Source organism: Orcinus orca, chromosome 3, assembly GCF_937001465.1.
Source record: "Orcinus orca chromosome 3, mOrcOrc1.1, whole genome shotgun sequence".
NCBI classification, from domain to species: domain Eukaryota; kingdom Metazoa; phylum Chordata; class Mammalia; order Artiodactyla; family Delphinidae; genus Orcinus; species Orcinus orca.
The window spans coordinates 28,856,582-28,875,043 of record NC_064561.1 but is presented as its reverse complement, the minus strand read 5'-3'; the positions used below and the strand labels follow the sequence as shown (position 1 = coordinate 28,875,043).

General features: G+C 49.4%; 1 protein-coding gene across 2 annotated transcripts in view; it reads left to right on the top strand.

Moving 5' to 3' along the window:
- The window catches only part of DOCK2 (dedicator of cytokinesis 2), a 409,352-nt gene extending 391,172 nt beyond the window's left edge, over positions 1 to 18,180 (top strand). The window contains exons 45-52 of one of the 2 annotated variants that reach the window (XM_033432052.2): positions 1,874 to 2,050; positions 3,486 to 3,569; positions 10,743 to 10,880; positions 12,699 to 12,826; positions 13,731 to 13,896; positions 14,936 to 15,056; positions 16,469 to 16,524; positions 17,401 to 18,180. In XM_033432052.2, coding sequence (XP_033287943.1) covers positions 1,874 to 2,050; positions 3,486 to 3,569; positions 10,743 to 10,880; positions 12,699 to 12,826; positions 13,731 to 13,896; positions 14,936 to 15,056; positions 16,469 to 16,524; positions 17,401 to 17,463 — 933 coding nt within the window. In that variant the 3' untranslated portion in view covers positions 17,464 to 18,180. Of the gene's footprint in view, positions 1 to 1,873; positions 2,051 to 3,485; positions 3,570 to 10,742; positions 10,881 to 12,698; positions 12,827 to 13,730; positions 13,897 to 14,935; positions 15,057 to 16,381; positions 16,525 to 17,400 lie in introns of both variants that reach the window. The other variant, XM_033432051.2, reaches the window with a different exon arrangement.
- Positions 18,181 to 18,462: the final 282 nt, after the last annotated feature.

Here is an 18,462-nt window from a genome sequence, read left to right as displayed (position 1 = left end):
AGATTTTCCTTTAGAACTCAGTCTAGACCTCAGCTTGGAGAAGCCCCTGCAGGGTAGGTCTGTGTGCTTGACAGAAACTGGACCATGGGTTGCAGCTTGTGGAACATGGGCTGCCGCCTCTACCAGGCCGAGCAGCCTTCCCCCCACAGCTCTGTGTGTGTGTGTGTGTGTGCGTGCGTGCATGTGTGACGGAAAGAGGATGACATTGTGTCACTGTGTCTTGTATCACAGAGAGAGAGAGGAGAGAGCCTACTCCCAGGGCCTTCTCACTGCAGAGACAGCCACTTTCAAAAATGTCCAGAAACAAGGAAGGGGGGTGAGGAGGCTAAGATTTCACAGGGATTTAAGGAAGTAGTTTAAAAAGATGACCAAGAGCATGGCTGTGGAGGCTGGTTCTCCCCTTCACATATACTCAACAGTTAACAATAACTAGCAGGTGCACTTTTTAAAGAACTCCGCTGTAAGTCAAGTGTCATATTATCTCAACTAATCTTTGCTAAGTCAAGTGTCATATTATCTCAACTAATCTTTGCTATGTCCCCACTGAAGCAGGCCCTGTAGCACCACCACTGAACAGATGGTAACACTTAGGGTTGCCTCCATGAAGTTTTCCCGGATTACTTCACCCTTCCCTCCAGCCCCACCCACCCTGCCAGGGAGTCTAGCCTTCTCAGGACAGCTGCTAGTCCCTGTCCTGACACCTACAAGAGTTAATAACAGTAACTGCCAGCTACTTTTTTTTTTTGCGGTACGCGGGCCTCTCACCGCTGTGGCCTCTCCCGTTGCGGAGCACAGGCTCCGGACGCGCAGGCTCAGTGGCCATGGCTCACGGGCCCAGCCGCTCCGCGGCATGTGGGATCTTCCCGGACCGGGGCACGAACCCGTGTCCCCTGCATCGGCAGGCGGACTCTCAACCACTGCGCCACCAGGGAAGCCCTACCAGCTACTTTTTGAAGTAGGTGTTCTTATCCTCATTTTACCAGTAAGTCAACTGAGGCTCAGAACGTTTGGGAAACTTGCCCAAGGTCACCCAGAAAAAATAGCTGAGATTTGCACTCATTTTTATTTGCTTAGTTTAGTTCAGGGTCAGGAAACTATGGCCTATGAGCCAGAGCCCACCTGCGCCTAATTTTGTAAATAGGTTTATTGGAACCACCATGCTCATTGATTTACATATCGCCTGTAGCTGATTTCTTCCTACAATAACAGAGTTGAGTTGTTGCCACACGCAACATCTGGCCCTTTCACAGAAAAAGTTTGCAGACTTCTTGCTTAGTGCTTTACTCTCGATCCCATGCTCTTGGGAACCACTGTTATGCCAGTTAGCACCTGATGGCACTGTGTTTATCTTGCTTTCTAAGAGGTGTTGAAGACATGGTTAGTTTTATCTTCCCAACTAAACCGAATCTACCTTGGAGCAGTGACCCCTCATATAACAAGTCTCGGGACCTACTGTGGGCCAGGCCGGGTGATCACATCGTCAGCTGCTCTAATCCCTTCAGCTAAGTGCTCGCACATAGTAGGTGCACAACCAATACCAGATGGGTTGAATTGGAGCATCTTTTACCAGGTAGTAAGAAGAAAAACCCTCCCTGGAGCACACCCAGCCTCTGAGACCCCAGCGAGTGCCTGACACTTCCTGCCTGCATTTCCCCAGGGAGATCCCTCTTTTGCTAAGCACAGATTCAGCCTGTCTCTCCCCACACAGCCGACAACCCCCAGGGCTCAGTAATTACCACAAGAGCCTGCTACAGCCCCTTGGGGAGCATTGCCTCATTTGAATTCCAACCCCAAATGAAATCAATACCAATAATTTTATCTATTTTTAAAGCGACCTGCTGAGGCCCTTTCTTCTTGTTCTCATTTTCAACAGACCACAATTAGCCCTCTGGAGAACGCCATCGAAACCATGTCCGTGGCCAACGAGAAGATCCTGATGATGATAAACCAGTACCAGAGTGACGAAAGCCTCCCGATAAACCCACTCTCCATGCTCCTGAACGGAATCGTGGACCCTGCTGTCATGGGAGGGTTCGCCAAGTATGAGACGGTGAGGGCTCCCCTCTCCAGGCCCTGGTGGAGACAGAGCAGTGGCAGGAGGGCCCAGAGCAGACACAGCTGCATGCCACTCATCTTACTGTGGCTGTTTGTCCCTCAGAAGGACACTTCAGCTTGTTTAGACCTCATACACATTCCAGAGTTTCTTTAGCCTCATCTCCTTCACCTCTCATCTCATCTCCTTCCCACCCTCAATGCCATGCTCTGTCAGGGGTCATAGAGATCCCTTATCCCACTGGGCACATCAAGATACCTTTGTCAAGAGGAGGCTCTGGGATGTCCACGAGCCAGACCATAAAAGTCAAGCACCACAAATCAAAGTACATGCTACTTGTGTCAAGCCATCTCTTCTATAGATGATGGAAATGACCTCCAGAAATGGGAAGGAATGAAACACGGAATCTGTGAAAATACAGAAGGGATGGGAGATCGACTCTCAAGCGAGAGTTATAATCTAGATGTTCAGGTCATAAGGACCCTCCAGAAATCCCCACACATTTCAGCCACAGATTTCATTTCTGAGGCTCCTGGTGTCCGTGGCGAAAAGGGAAACGCCATCAGTTATATGAGTCACATTTTCCACTGGGGGAAAATAATTACTCAATAAGGAGACATAACTTTTCCCAGCTCTGAAATAGAATAGAAAGTCCTTATTTGGCTCTCACCTGGGCCATACGTTAATGGGACGCTGAGGGAAAAATGGACTCTTCGTTCTCATAAGTCTCATGATGGACTCTATTATCTTTTCTATGTCATCCATTGATGTAAAACTAGGAATACGGCACAATAGTATAACTCACGGACAGTAATTCCGGTTAGTCCTTCCAGCTACCCTTGGACACCCCGTAGAGTCATCCATTGGTAATCCTTTGTTCAGCCTTGAGGGGTGATATGCCTGTGTATATATGTGCACACACTGAGAACGGGAGCCGAGAAGGAGCTGGGGCTGCCAAGGTCACACACGATGAGGGAGGTGAGCGGGAAAGCCCACCAGGTGAACTTCCTTACTGAGTTTTCTCTCCTGGGACGGTGCCTTGACTGTGCAGCAGAATCCCCAGCAGGGCTTCTTCACACACAGCTGCCTCCACCCCACCTCCGACCCCAGAGGCTCTGATTCAGTACGTCCGGGTGGGGCCTGAGAATTTGCATCTCTGGCAAGTTCCCAGGTGATGCTGCTGCTGCGGGTCCAGAGACCCCTCTTCAAGAACAATTTCCTGGGGTTTGTGACCCTTTCCCAGTGGATACCGATCTGAGCCCCGGGAGGAGGAAACGTCAGTCCCTACACGTCCCTGACTGTTGCCCATCCACGTAGGAATGGCCTCATTCCTGCCCCTGTCAACTGGAAGCCTCTCCCGGTGCCAGAGAGGTGGGTCGTGGGGTCCACGGCAAAGGAACAGGAAACCCCCAACGTCTGTTTGTCCCGCTAGGCCTTCTTCACTGAGGAGTACACCAGGGACCACCCCGAGGACCAGGACAAGCTGAGCTGCCTCAAGGACCTGATTGCGTGGCAGGTAAAGCAGAGGCAGACTGGGGGTAGGCCAGCCCTGTGTCCGTCCTTTCGCCTCCCCGGTTCGCCTGCCCTCTGCTAGCCTCTGGCCGGTATGGCCGACCTTCATACTGCTCTCCTGCCCTCTGGCTTTTGGCCTTTCTTCTGACTCTGTCTTCACCTGAGCAGGTGCGTTGTGGAAGCGGGATTTGGGGCCCTGCACCCTTGGGGTGCTGCACTGGCGCCGGGCAGTGACGCTGTGCTGCGTGTTGCTAAGACTGCCCTGTTGGATGTTGAATTCAGGAGGTGGCTTCCCCCAGGGGGACTGAAGTGAAAGCCAGGGTCCCGCGCACCTCCCGCCACCTCCCACCACACCCAGCACCCGCCAGTCAGATAATGGAAGACTTCGGCCCCTACCCCACCTCTCCTCCTACTAAGGCTGACCCAGTTTGTTGCAGACAGTGCTCAGATGGATATCAGGTTTCGAAAATAATCGAGGCCTCGGTTTGGTTGGTTTTCAGGCAGAGGGTCTGCACTCTGCACAAGCTGCTCAGCCCTCCGGAGCCCAGCCCGGCACCTTGGAAGGACTGTCCTTCCCGCCCGCTTTGTCCTGCTACCTGCTTATCTGCCCTCTCCTTGCATCCTTGTCCCTCTGCCCCTTCCCTCCGCCATCTCCTTCTCTCTGACTCTTGCTGTGCATGTGTCTCTGTCTTTCTCCTCTCCTTGGAAGTTCTTTGCTTCTCCCCGTCCCCTCTCTGACTTTGGCCTGTCTCTGCTGCCCCCCTCACACCTCACTCCTGGCTCTGCTTCCCTTGCACATCTCTCTCCACTGCCCTCCCTCCTTCTCTGCTTTTTCTCTGGCCCCCTCTCCCGTGTTTTCTCTCCCTCCTGCTCTCTCCTGCTCTCTGCCACTCCCTAGAGAAGAAACAATCCACAGACCCCTAGCCCAGAGGCATTCAGAGGACCAGGCTCCTGGTCTAGGCCTGCAGCAGCCCCTCCTCAAACATCTCCGTGCTCTCCACGGACCACCCAGCACCCAGGATGCAGGGTGGGCTCTGGAGGGTGCACTGGGGGGAGGCTGGGGAGGCGAGCAGGGCAGCAGGGGGCAGCGTCTGCAGCTGCTGGCCCTCCCTCCTCCCTTCTTGCCAGTTACAGTGCAAAGAAAAGCGAGCTACTGGGTAGGGAGTTTTTGTTACTCTAGGGGAATTAGGGAGTGAGAAGCATTGGGTGCAGCCTCTTTTCTTAAAATAAGGATTCCTAATTCAGGTCCTTCTCTGCCTCTGCCAAATTATGCAAAGTGAGGCCTTAAAAATAAAATGCCAGGCGCTGCACAGATACACTCTCCTGAATGCATTTTGTGAGTCCGGAATTTTCTCTCCCTTCTTACCTTGTGCCACCTGTGAAACCCAGACATCCCCAAGAGCCCCAGCCTTCTGAGGTCATCGTGCCCTTTAATACTCAAATAATGATACTCCCCGCTCCCCATCCCCAGCTCGGGAAGCAGGAAGACTCAGCTTTGGTTGGTTCCCTTCCTCAGCTCTTTCTGGGGTGCCCCAGGGAGGGCTAACATGTCACACAAATGTGTCTGGGTGCTGGGGGTCATTCTCAATCCATATCACTGTCCTGGGCCTTTCTGCTGCGCATGTCTTATCACCTGGTAGTGGACTCTCTGGGCTGTATTCACCACACCCAAAGCATGGACCAGACTGTGGCCTCAGAGCACAGCCGATAGCAGGCCGTGCCTTCTAAGGAAATTCTTCCAAAGTCTTGCAGTTCATAGAGGGGCACCACAAGCAAAGGAAGGAGACTTTGAAAGCATGTATTTGATGTTACAGCTTCTAAGAGCCTGCAAAGGGGATTGCCCTGGGCCACATTCCTCCCACTCAGAGTCCAGCATCCTGAATACTCAAAAGACGCTGCTCTGCGCAGGGTGAAGGTGACCTTTTTTACGTTACACACAGCACATTAGCTCTTCCATTTTATTCCATTCATTCTTGCAACTTATATATATTTGAGTCCCAACTGTGTGCCACGCAACAGAAATAAAGCGCTGGATAAAATTGTGGGCCTGCTCCCTCCCTCCCTTCTTGGAGCTTAATTATAGATTGGATCTTGGTTTGCCAAAGCCAGATTCACTTTGTATCTTCTCAGAACACGAGACCCTTAGATTTCAAAGGGAGATGTACTTGCACCGCTAGCAACCCAACAGAAGCTAGAAGTGCAAAGTACATTATGTGTTCAAGATTTCATGGTTTTCAAGAGTGATCGCTTCTTAATTTTTTTCTTCGTAAAAATTTTCTCTCTATTTATTGGCATGGAACGATGTCTACAGTACATTCTTCTTGTAAACATTTCACGAGATATTACATAGAGGAAACTACACATAACAAAAATACACAGCACACTGAGTTGTCACTGTACACTTACGTGGCCACCACCAGATGAAGAAGCAGAATTCCTCTAGCACCCAGAAGCCTCTCTTGTGCCTTCTTTTAGTCATTGCCAGCCCTCCCCAAGGTCGACCCCTCTCCTGCTTTTACAGTAACCATTAACTTGCTTTGTAAAAATACTTTTTAACCACCCAAGCACTCATTGCTAAACACTGTAGTTTACTTTTGCTTGTTTTTGACCTATATATAAATGGAATCACACAGTGTGCATTCTTTTGTGTCTAACTTATTTTGTTTACTGTTATGTTTTAAAATTGATTTATTTTGTTGTACATAGCAATCATTGATTCGTTTTCATTGATGTATAATCGTCTATGCAGCTGGACTGTATAACTGTGCCAAAACATATTTATTTAGTTTTCAACTGATGGAGATTTGAGTTGATTTCAGTTTGAGGGTATTACAAGTCGTGCTGTTCTGAACATCTCTGTGTGTGTCTTTTTGGCACACACATGCACAATTTCTGTTGGATGTATACCTAGGTGTGGAATTGCTCGGTTATACTATGTTAGAATATCTGGCTTGAACAGATAACTGCCAAACTTCTATCACTATAGATTAGTTTTGTCAGTTCTTGAACGTCATAAAAGTGGTATTACACAGTATGTGTTACTGTGTGCCTGGCTTCTTCTTTTCACTGTAACGCCTTTGTGATTCATCCAGGCTGTTACATGCAAGAGAAGTTTTTCTTTTTTTGTTCTAAGTGGTATCCGTTGTGTGACTATACAATATACCAATAACATACCGATGTATTTATCCATTCTCCTGTTGATGGTGGGTTGTTTTCAGGTTTTGGACAGTGTGGAAAGAGTTGTAGGAACATTCTTGTTCGTGTTTTTTGATGGGCATAAACTCTCAGCGTCCTCACTCTCTCTCTAGTAGTGGGAGTGCTGGGTCACGCGTTTATCTTTAGCCTTACTGGATACCAAGAGGCAGTTTTCCAAAGTGGCTGAGCCAATTTACACTCCCACCAAGAACTTCTGTGAATCTGGGTTGCTCCACATTCCCGCTGACGCATGATACTGTGAGTCTTTAATTTTAGTCTTTCTGGTGGTTGTGAGGTGGTATCTGAGTTTAATTTTAATTTGCATTTCCCTTGCGAGCAGCGGTGTTCATCGCCTTTTCCTGTGTTTATTGGCTAATTGAATAGCCTTTCTTTGAAACGTTTGTTCAAATCTTTTACTTATTAACTGAATTGTCATTTTATTAATAATTCATAGGAGTTTATATCTATTCTAGATATGAGTCCTTTGTCAAATCTATGTATTGCAAATATCTTCATTCAGTCTGTGGCTTATCTGTTTACTTTCTAATGATGTATTTTTGAAGAACGGAAGTTTGTCATTTTAAAGAGGTCCAATTTATCAATTTTTTTAATGATTATTACTTTTGTCTTCACTTTATGAAATCTCTGGCTATCCCAAGATCATGACGATATTTCCTGTGTTTTATTGGGAAGTTTTATTGTTTTGTCCTGTACTCTTAAGTGTATGATCTATACAGATTTCTAATTATTCCAGCACCCTTTGTTGAAAAGACTATTACTTTTCCCAACTTTGACATAAAGTGATCATATAGTTGCCAGTCTATTTCTGGACTTCCTACCCTATTCCATTGGTCTGTTTGTCCAATGCCATATACTGTTCCTAATTACTGTAGCTTTATAGTAACTCGAGATCTGATAGTGACAGTACTGCAATTTTTTTTTCAAATTTGTCTTGGTCCTTCTAGTCCTTTGTATTTCCATATAAATTTTTAAATCAGCCTGCCAATTTTCACACACCCCCAAAACACATTGAGATTTTGAATAGGAATATATTAGGCACGTAGATTAATTTAGGAAGAATTTCTGTTTTAATGATAATTGATTCTTCCAGTACATGAATATGGAATCTCTCTCCCTTTCTTTAGTTCTTTAATTTCACTCAGCAAAGTTTTGTAGTTTTCACTGGAAAGATCTTTCACAAATTTTATTAGATTTGTTTTAAGATATTTGATATGTTTAACTATTATAAATGGTATTTTTTTTAATTTCTCAATATCATCACAATTTTTTTTTGGTATGTTTACCTTGTATCCAGCGACCTTACTAAATTCACTTAATAAGTCAAATTGTTTGTACATTCTTTTGGATGTTCTACAGACAAACGTATCATCTGCTAATATAAAAAGTTTTACTTCTTCTGTTCCAGCGTCTCCCACATCAGGGCAAGAGTCAGTACTTCACAGAGTGGGATGCTTTAAAGATGATGTCCCATTCTATGCCTAGTTTGCTGGTTTATCCTGAATGGATTTTTAATTTGTCAAATGCCTTTTATGCATCTATTGAGATACTCATATTGTTTTTCTTCGTTATTATGCTAATTCAGTGAATTATATTAGTTGATTTTGGACTACTAAACCAACCTTGCATGTATGACATAAATCCCACTTGGTCGTAATGTATTATCATTTTTATATATTTCTGGATTCTATTAGAAAATATGCTCTTCAGGATTTTTGTGTCTATGCTCAAAAGAGATACTAACCTATAATTTTCCTTTTTTATAATATCCTTGTTCAATTCTTGTAACAAAGTTACCCTGGTCTCAAAAAGTGGGTTGAAAATTACTCCCTATTTTAAAAATTTTTAAGAGTTTCTATAAAGTTGGCATTTATTTATCCCTTAAATGTTTGCTAGAATTTGTCTGTGAAGCCATATGGGCCAGGAATATTTTAAAGTATGTATTTAATTTAATAGTTTTCAGATTTCCTATTTCTTTCGTCCCCTTTTTGGTAAGTTGTATTTTTCTAGCAATTTGTCCATTTTATCTAAATATTAAATTTATTGACATAAACTTTTTTATAATATCCTCTTATGATCTTTTATAATGCTTGTACTTCCTATAGCGATACTCCTTTTTAAATTCTGATATTGGTTATTGGTACCTTCTATTTTTTTTTATTAGCCCTTTAAGGTGTTTATCAATGTTTTTGTCTTTTCAAAGAACCAACCTTTGGATTTGTCAATCCTCTGTGTTGTCAGTTTGTTTTCTTTTTCATTCGTGTCCACTCTTACTTTTATTATTTCCTTCCTTTTGTTCTCTTTGGGTTTAGTTTGCTGTTCTTCTACTAATATCTTGAGATGGATACTTAGCTAATTGATTTTCTGTCTTTTCTAGTATGTAAAACTAAAGCTATACATTTATCTCCATTAGCAACTTTATATCTCACTAGTTTTCGTATGTAGTATTTCCATTATCATTCCCTTCTCTTTTTATTTATAAATTTATTTATTTATTTTTGGCTGTGCTGGGTCTTCATTTCTGCGCGCGAACTTTCTCTAGTTGTGGTGAGCGGGATCTACTCTCTCATTGCGGTGGCTTCTCTTGTTGCGGAACGCGGGCTCTGGGCACTCGAGCTTCAGTAGTTGTGGCTCACAGGCTCTAGAGCGCAGGCTCAGTAGTTGTGGTGTGCTCCGTGGCATGTAGGATCTTCCTGGACCAGGGCTCAAACCCGTGTCCCCTGCATTGGCAGGTGATTTCTTAACCACTGTGCCACCAGGGAAGTCCCATTCCTTTCTTTTTTAAATAAAATCTTTGTCTTGTGTCATGGATAGAAAATTTTTTCTTTTTCTATATATTGCTTATTTAAAAAAATATAAAGTTTTCTTAAGCTCTCTTCATTCTCTGTTTCTTCCACGTTAGTCCATTCATTCTTTTCTTCCTCTCTCCCTTACTCCCTCCCTCCCTTTTTGCTTTTCTTCCTGTCTGTTGTTTCTGATCTCTGTCTTTCACACTGGAGAATTTCCTTCAATGCCTGGTGATCCTTGGCAGTCTGTTCATAGTAAAGAGTGGGGCACTAAAAAAGCTGAATGAATTTCTGTGCATATGAGAGAAGGTATTGTCGCCCGGATGGCATTACATATGGTAACTGAGTGATCCACAGACGTCTGTATAACATGCGCCATTCACTTTCTCCAGGACAGACCCTTCAAGCTATTGCATATGAAGGTCCCCCTGGCTCCTGCACTGCTGGCAATCTGGGGACTGGAAAGTGAAGGTCTCACTGTCTATTAGTGTGCAGACCAACCCCCTATTTTCCTGTTTGGTTCCTCATCCCTGCCCTCTGTTGATAATATAAGAGCTTAACTGTCTCCCGTCAATGATCTCTTCCCCTCTCACCTTCCCAAGGCTTTTTACATCACTTTTTAGAAACTCCCTATTGGCTGGTTAACTCCACATTTGGAGTTTGGGTATCTTTCTTCAGCAACCACATGAGGTCGTATCACTGGATCTCCTGTGCTGTGAGACCAGGCTGTGCCCACTCCTCCTTTTCTGTTCAACCCTTCCCTTCTCCTATCTCCCAGCCTCTGACAATCATACCTTCCCTTTTGCATTGCCAAGAACTTCTTGGGCAAGGCTTTAAGTTAAAGCAACAGAGAGGCCTCTCCTCTGGTCTCACACTCTGCCCCTCAGTAGATTCTATAAGGTGCAGACTTTCCCTAACACATGGCTTCTAATGGGGGTGGGGGGCATCCAGCCCTCCTGTGGGGCAAGGGCAGCCGGAGGTCTTTCTCCTAGAGGTCTTGTTTTCAGAGCAAACCCCAAGGATTCAGCTTTCCCATTTCTCAGGGTTGGTGACCCCGCTTGAAGGTTTCCAAGACCCTAAAGCCCTCAACAAATTCTCAGCAGGCAGACTTGCTTCCACCAGCTCCATGGGGCCCGGTGGCCAACCTTTGGCTCATCATTTACCACCTTTCTCTGCAGATCCCCTTCCTGGGAGCTGGGATTAAGATCCATGAGAAAAGGGTGTCAGAAAATCTGCGGCCCTTCCACGACCGGATGGAGGAATGTTTCAAGAGCCTGAAAGTGAAGGTGGAGAAGGAGTACGGTGTCAGAGAGATGGTACTGGTGGTCCCTGTGGCCGGGAGGGGTGGGGCAGGGAGGAGGATGAGATTGGAGCCAAGGAACCTGCCCTTGAGGAGAAGGACCTGAGAGCCAGCAGTGCCAGGGCCAATCCAGGGAACCTTTCTGGAAACTTGGTCCCTCAAAAGTCACCCCAGATAAACGCCAGTTACAAATTGAGGCCTTAGCACTCAAGGGACCGTGCTAATAATAAAAGCAATGTTGGTGAAGCACCTGTTATGTGCCAGTCTAATCTAAGCACGTAGGTCATTTTGTCTTCACAACAAGCCTGGGCGTGCCTTTTAACCCCCTGTGTCTCTTCTGGAGGTTCCTAGGTGTAGGTGACTTGCCAGAGGCTACATGACAAGTGAGTGCAGGTCACTGCCCCTGGCTCTGTTGGCCTGCAAAGCCAGCGCTTTGGGCCACTCGTAAGCTCCGTGTCCTCAAGAGGCCATCAGCCTGGTGCTCACGGGACTTCTTCTTTATCCTCTTCCCCAGAAAGTAGCATCATAAAACGGCAAGGCAGTGTGGTCCTTCAGAGGCCATCTGGCCCCACCCTCTGATTTTACAGATGGGAAAACTGAGGCCCAGAGACGAGAAGTGAGTTACTGGAAAGCATGGAGGCGAACTCAGGTCTCATCTTCTGGCACAACAGTTTTCCCATGAGACAGATCGCCTCTTCCAGCACTCCCTGTGTGACAGCCCAATGCAGTTCTGATGGCAACCACCCAGAGTTAGGTGACATTGCATAGGTTAAGGGCAAAGTCCTCCACAAGACTCCCCTCACTGCAGACACCAGGGTTCCCAGGCCACCTGCACCTCTGACCAACTGGTTACAACTCTGGAGGTTCCCACCACCCCTTCAGGTCTGATAATTTCACAAAAGTCAAGGAGTCGGCCCTCCCTCCAAGGAGTCGGCCCTCCCTCCAATATCCATGAGTTCCCTATTCACAGATTCAACCAACGGAGGATCAGAAATACTTGGGGAAAAAAATCGAGAAAGTTCCGAAAAGCAGAACTTGAATTTGCTGTGCCGGCAACTGTTTACCTCCCATTTACATTATAGTTACAACTATTTACATAGCGTTTACACTGCATTAGGTATTATAAGTAATCTAGAGAGGATTGAAATTCTACTGGAGGACATGTACAGGCTACATGCAAATACTGTGCCATTTTATGCCAGGGACTTGAGCATCGCTGGATTTTGGTATCCTCGGAGCTCGTAGATACTGAAGGATGACTGTACTTATGATTACAGTTTTATTAGCAAGGAAACAAATCAGGACCAGCCAAATGAAGAGAAGCATAGGGTGAGGTCTGGGAGGGTCCCAAACACACAGCTTCGTGTCCTCAGGACATGTCACTATCTCTCCTACTGGCACATCCATGTGTGATTACCAGCCGGGAAAGCTCACCTCAGCCTAAGTGTCTGGAGTTTTAATTGGAGTTCATAGGCATGATCGAATGAATCGTTGGCCACGTGGTTGACATCCATCTCCAGTCCCCCTTCCTCCCCAGAGGCTGAGCTGATATTATCTGGCCCAGAGTCCCAGCCCTGTAATCACAAGGTTGCTCTTTCTGGCCAGCCCCCATCCTGAGTCTTCCCATCAGTGTAAAGGGGCCACCGTGAAAAACAAAAGACACTCCTACCAGTGGGGAAATTGCAAGGATTTAGAGATCACCTCCCAGGAACCAGGAATAAAGGCCTGACAAATTCTTTATTAAACAGCTGTGCGTAGCCTCAGCCAGCCAGGAAGTTTTTGCTCTGCCCCACGCAGATCTGGCTGCTAACCACACCCTCCTCCCCGCCCGCAGCCCGAATTCGAGGACAGGCGAGTGGGCCGGCCCCGGTCCATGCTGCGCTCCTACAGGCAGATGTCCATCATCTCCATGGCTTCCACGAGCTCTGACTGCAGCACGCCCAGCAAACTCACCTCCGAGAGGTCAGTCCCCACGCCAGGCGGCCCCCCGCACCCCTGCAGCAGCCTAGCCCTCAGCAAAGCCTCACTTCTTGCCCTTCTGTCCTTGGCCGTCCTTCCACATCTCCGTGCCCTTCTGTCTGAAAGCCCTTCCCCACCTGGCGCCTCGTCAAAACCCTCACAACTACCCTGTGCGGCTTATTGCCGTTGTTAGCGGGTCAGTCGAGGCCCAGAGAGGTGTGGTGGCTCTTCCTGAGGACCCAGCAGGACGCCGCACGGCCCACAGGCTCCCCGTCCAGCCACCTCCATCAGCCAGCCTGAGCTCCTCATCTTCTTGCCTCTGCCGGGGCTCCCGTCCCCACCAACTCCCCATCCCAGAGCTCCTCCTCCTGTGCCTGCCTGTACCTCTGTCGGGGTTCCCCTCCTCGGCCAAGAAGAGCCTCTCCCCTTCCACGTTCTTGGAGCCATCTGCGCGACCCGGCCCGACTCAGCTAACGTAATAGCAGAGCCTGTGATGGAGAACTCTCTCTGGGAGAATGTGCTAAGGGGTCCTTGACCTCATCTCTTGTCTACTCTGCAAGGTTGCTGCACACATCCCCGTTTACTGAAAAGGAAATCGTGCCTCAGAGAGGTTGAGTGATTTGCCCAAAGTCATTCGGCTAAAAAGTGGCATAGATTTGAATCCAGATCCATATTTTTAACCGGTTTTCTCTTCCTATCACCAGTCTTAGGGCCCGCCGCCTTCAATTTTATTTTACCCTGTAGTTTGAGTGTTTGCAAATTAAGCCAGTGGCTCCCCAACCTCTGCCAGGTGAGCTGATCTACCCCCCGACCCCGTGGTGACAGCTCAGTCAGCCTGGGTCCCTGCAAGACAGTTCCACTGAAGCTCTTAACTGCAGTTTTTGCTGCTGTCCCTCTTACCATTCAGCTTCGACCAGGAGTTAGCACCTCCCAAGGCTCTGAAAGTGGAGCAAGAGGAGCCGATCTTCCCAGGGAGCACTCTGCCAGAGGTCAAGCTGCGGCGGTCCAAGAAGAGGAGCAAGAGAAGCAGTGTGGTGTTTGCGGACGAGAAGGCCACGGCAGACCTGAAGCGGGTGAGTGGCCAAGGCTGGATCTTCTCTGACACCCTCGGCAGATCTCCACTGCACGCCCGGCACACTGCCTGGGGCTCCGAGACGTGCGCCGCTCAAGCCTCACCCTCACGGTGAAGTGGGGTTCCCGAGGTGGCATCTCAGGGGCAGGGAGGTGACGTGCTTGCTGGCGCCCCTGCAGCCTGGATGTGACAGAGTGGGGTATGACCCAGCCTGTCACTCTGTCCTTCCTACCATCGCAGAGGACTCTGAGGCTGGGGAGAGGCTGCCCAGTCCACCACTGAGCAGGAGAGCCGCCCTCCCAGGGCTGGGCCAGGTGTTTCCACCTCGGCCCTCTATCCCCACCCCAGGGCCATTCTAACCACTGACGTCTCAGACTCTGCTAAGCTCTTCCAGTGGACCGGGAGCCCAGCTGGGGATGCAGAGATGAAGTTCTCACTGCCCTGTCTTTAAGAGTTACTGTCTTATAAACGAATAACTATTTAATATGAGACTTGGTACCAGACAGCCCTGGGTTCAACCCCAGCTTCCCCCTGAAAGAGAGGTTTGTTGAAAGCATTCTGGGAGCCTGGAAGGGGGAGAGGGATTTACTCTCCTGGGAAGGGAGGGCTGCCGGATGAAAGGGCAAAGGCCCAGCTGAGATGCCTTCCAGCAACGAAAGAATCCCCCACAAACTTCCCAGTAGGCCTCAGAGGCTATTCTTGCCGGGGGGGGGGGCGGGGGGGAAGGCCAGAAACAAGACTGTGTTTCACAATTCTAGGGAGCATCATTCACACAATAGTCTAAATGTATGCCCCCCCGCCCCGCCCCCCCCCACAGCAGAGTTGTATAGTATACAACCTGTGCAACCATGCATGGCACGCTGACATAGAGTGACACAAAACAGAATAAATGAACTTGGGACGGGGACCATAGAAGCCATGGCAAACCTTTATCGCCGACTTTTCAGGGCCTAGAACTGCCTCATGCTAAGCCTCTGTGGTGTGTGTCTATGTGTCTGTGTGTCTCTGTATGCACATGTGGGCACGATATATTCATCCAGCTTTCCAGGAAGCACGAGTTCATGAGTGATACCAACCTTTCGGAGCATGTGGCCGTCGCCCCCAGGGCATCCATCCTCTCTCAAATGAGTTTCGCCAGCCAGTCCATGCCCACCATCCCAGGTATGCACCCTGCCACCACCAGCACGGGGGGTATAGAGGTGTCTGGGGGTGGAGGAGGGTGGGAACCATATCTACATAGCAAAGTGAGCTAAGCACCATGGGGGTAAGAGGCTCTGCTCACAGCCCCCCTGTCCTCTGAGCTCTCGCCACACCCACCCACTTCTGTGGCCCTGCCAGGGCTGGAGTGGAGGCCTGCTGTCACCCTGGAGCTCAGGATCCACTGGGAATGTGGTATGTCCCACCAGGTGGTCCTGGGTTCTCAGTTAGCCAGGCCCTCCCAGGGATCGGGTAAATCTCTCAGCCTGTGTTTCCCTCTGGGGCCTGGAAGGCTGTTTCCGGAACTTACAGAAATTGCTGCCACATCTTACAGTTGCAGAGTGTTTGATGCACAGGTACTTCCATTCCCCCCATCACTCATTCATTGTCGTGAGGAGGTCTGCAGCTTACAGGTGACCTTTGCTAATTCACAGAGGGGGACCTGGGGCTCTAACTGGGGATGTAGCCTGCCCAAGAGCGCTCCAAGAGTGGCAAGTCTCTAGTGTCCGCCAGTCTGTGCTTGGTGACAAATGTTCCTCCTTCGTTGTTTCATTTAAGCCTCAGCACAAAGCTATGAAGGAGATCATGTGACCAGCCCCATTGTATGGATGAGGAAACTGAGGCACTGAGAATGTCAGTCTCCTGACTGTCCCAGCCACTAAGTAGTGGAGGCCCCTGGAACTGTACCCCTAACGACTGCCCAGCCTCCCCAGGCTGGACACCCCCGTGCGGCCGTTTCACTCTTGTCCTCGCAGCAGGCCTCACAACGCCCTTGAGGTCTGTGCTCTTACCCCCAGGTACCCAAAGTCAAAACCGAGGGTCAGAGTCGTCTGTGTGACTCTGAGCTGGGGGCCATAATCACCAGATGACACCTTGGTTGGAGATGCTCTCCTTCCGGGACCTCTGGGTTCTCCGTGTTGGAAGACAAGAGTGAGCCCACACGATCTCCCCGACCTGGGCAAAAGGCCCTGTTCCCTGAGGAAGTCAGGGCCCCAGTGGCCAGGGCCTTCCCCCACCATGGACCCGTGTTTCCAGCCCAGAAGCCCTTGGACGAGGCCTCGATCGGGTCACGTTGCAGGCTGCTGTGTGCGGGGCTGGGCAGGCCTCAGCGCAGTGGACGGACAGGCTCGACAGTCCCGGCACGGCAATACTCAGGCCTCCCGCCTTCTGCCTGGCCCCCTGCCTGTTCTCCCTGGATGCTATCTCTGTCCCCCACGCGTCTCCCATCTGCCCCCCGAAGTCACCCTCTCTCCGCCCACCGCTCACGGCGGCTCTCGGTTCTCCCGCAGCCCTCACGCTCTCGGTGGCCGGCATGCCCGGGACGGAAGAGGCCAACTCATCCCCCCGCCTCAGCCAGACCTTCCTCCCTCTGTCAGAAGGCGACAAGAAGACGCTCAAGCGGAAGAAAGTAAATCAGTTCTTCAAGACGATGGTGAGCTCCCAGACAGTGCAAGGAAGGGGGGTGGGTGTGGGGAGGAGGAAGGGAAGAGGGGGAGGCGGAGAGAGGAGAAAATGGGGGCGTGTGTGTATATGCGCGTGTGCACGGTGTGGTCACCCTCAGGGAAGTATGGACAGGGCCCCCTAGGGTGGGGACGGTGGCCAGAAATGCCCAGAGTGCAGTTCTCCTCTTGGTCCCCAGGTGGCTGCCCTGAGCAGGATGGACCCCAGCTGGGCTGCAGGAATGTGCCAGACGGGTGTGCAGGGCCCCTGGGGCCTGAGAAACCATAGCTGTCCTTTGCTGCACCTGGGCAGCTAAAAGTGCTTTTTAATTCTTTCGGAAGAACTTTCCTATTCAACTTATATTACAGAATCCTACTATTTAAAAGTTTTGTTTCCAAGCCCTGACTTCTCAAGTCCCGTCTCCTATCGTTACTTGTCAGTCTTTGCTCAAGATGAAGGTACCACTGACCTTCACCACCTTGATCCTCAGGGTGCAATTAAAGCAGGACTCCGCTGCCGTAATAACTGCAAGTTCACCGTGAGCGTGCAGTGAGTCAGGCACCATGCTAAGCCCTTTCCAAACACGATCCCATTTGACCTTCCTCTGTGAGGATTTTATCAGGCTCACAGAGTTAGGTAAGTGACTTGCCCAAGTTCACACGGTCCACGAAACAGCAAAGCCTGTGTTCTAACCACTGCGTGGCACAGCCTTTCTGGTCACATCAGTCAAAGTCACGGCAGCTCAGGCTCACTGGGTTAAGGGAGGGGTCAGCTCAGCAGCCCTTGTGAGTGGGACAGGAAGCCCTGCTTTGGTGCTCATGAGGACCCCATTTTGGGTTGTGTCTCTTTATCCTCTTCTCCCGTGCAGCTGGCTGGCAAACCTGCCGAAGAAGGCAAGCAGACCTCCAACTTAATGTCCACCGACCTGTGAGAGGCTGCTGACCAGGGCTGCACCTGGGGAGACAAGGATGGGAGTTTCCAGAAGAGGAGACACACAGCGGGACATTGATGCCTCTAAGAGTGGGGAGACCATCCATCGGTTGCCTGCACTCAGACAGAGGGAGTGGGCTGATCTAGGCCCCAGAACCGTCAGTGGTGACAGACCCAGTGTCACCAGGCGCAGTGACCCGGTGCTGGGTGACGATGCCCCACCTGGATTCTTAGCCACACGAGGATCCAGCAAGAATGCCTCTCCCAGTATCTCTGCCCACATCCTGGGCACACCTTTTCATAGCCCAGTTTCTTAGGTATAAGGAGCTATATTTTTGTATCATTTTCTAAGCTTAACAGAAAAGCTTTTTTTTTTTTTCAGTACGCGGGCCTCTCACTGTTGTGGCCTCTCCCGTTGCGGAGCACAGGCTCCGGACACGCAGGCTCAGCGGCCATGGCTCACGGGCCCAGCCGCTCCGTGGCATGTGGGATCTTCCCGGACCGGGGCATGAACCCGCGTCCCCTGCATCGGCAGGCGGACTCTCAACCATTGCGCCACCAGGGAAGCCCCCAGAAACGCTTTTAAATATTCTTTTATTTTTGGTTAACAGTTTTGTACTTTACATTTTTTAATACAACCCACCCATCTTTTTTCTAGCTGATCATCTCCAAAGTGTTGCTATTTCTTACTGACAATAAAAACGATTCCATGACTCAAGCAAGCCTCATTGCATAATTCCATCAGCTGAATCCCTAAGGCCCAGGACTGGACAGGTTGCTCCTGGGGCTGGTCGGGAGGGCGGGCAGGCCCAGGGCCTCCAGTGATGTTAAGAAACCTGGCTGCAGCCCATCCCAGTGCAAAATCCGTCCACCTTGTTTGTGCCACCCCCAAGGATCTTCTCTGCGACTTCAGTTCGTTTAAATATTCGTTTATTTCATTTTGGGTTAACAGTTTCGTACTTTACATTATTTCCCAGATGAAGACACCGAGGCACCGAGG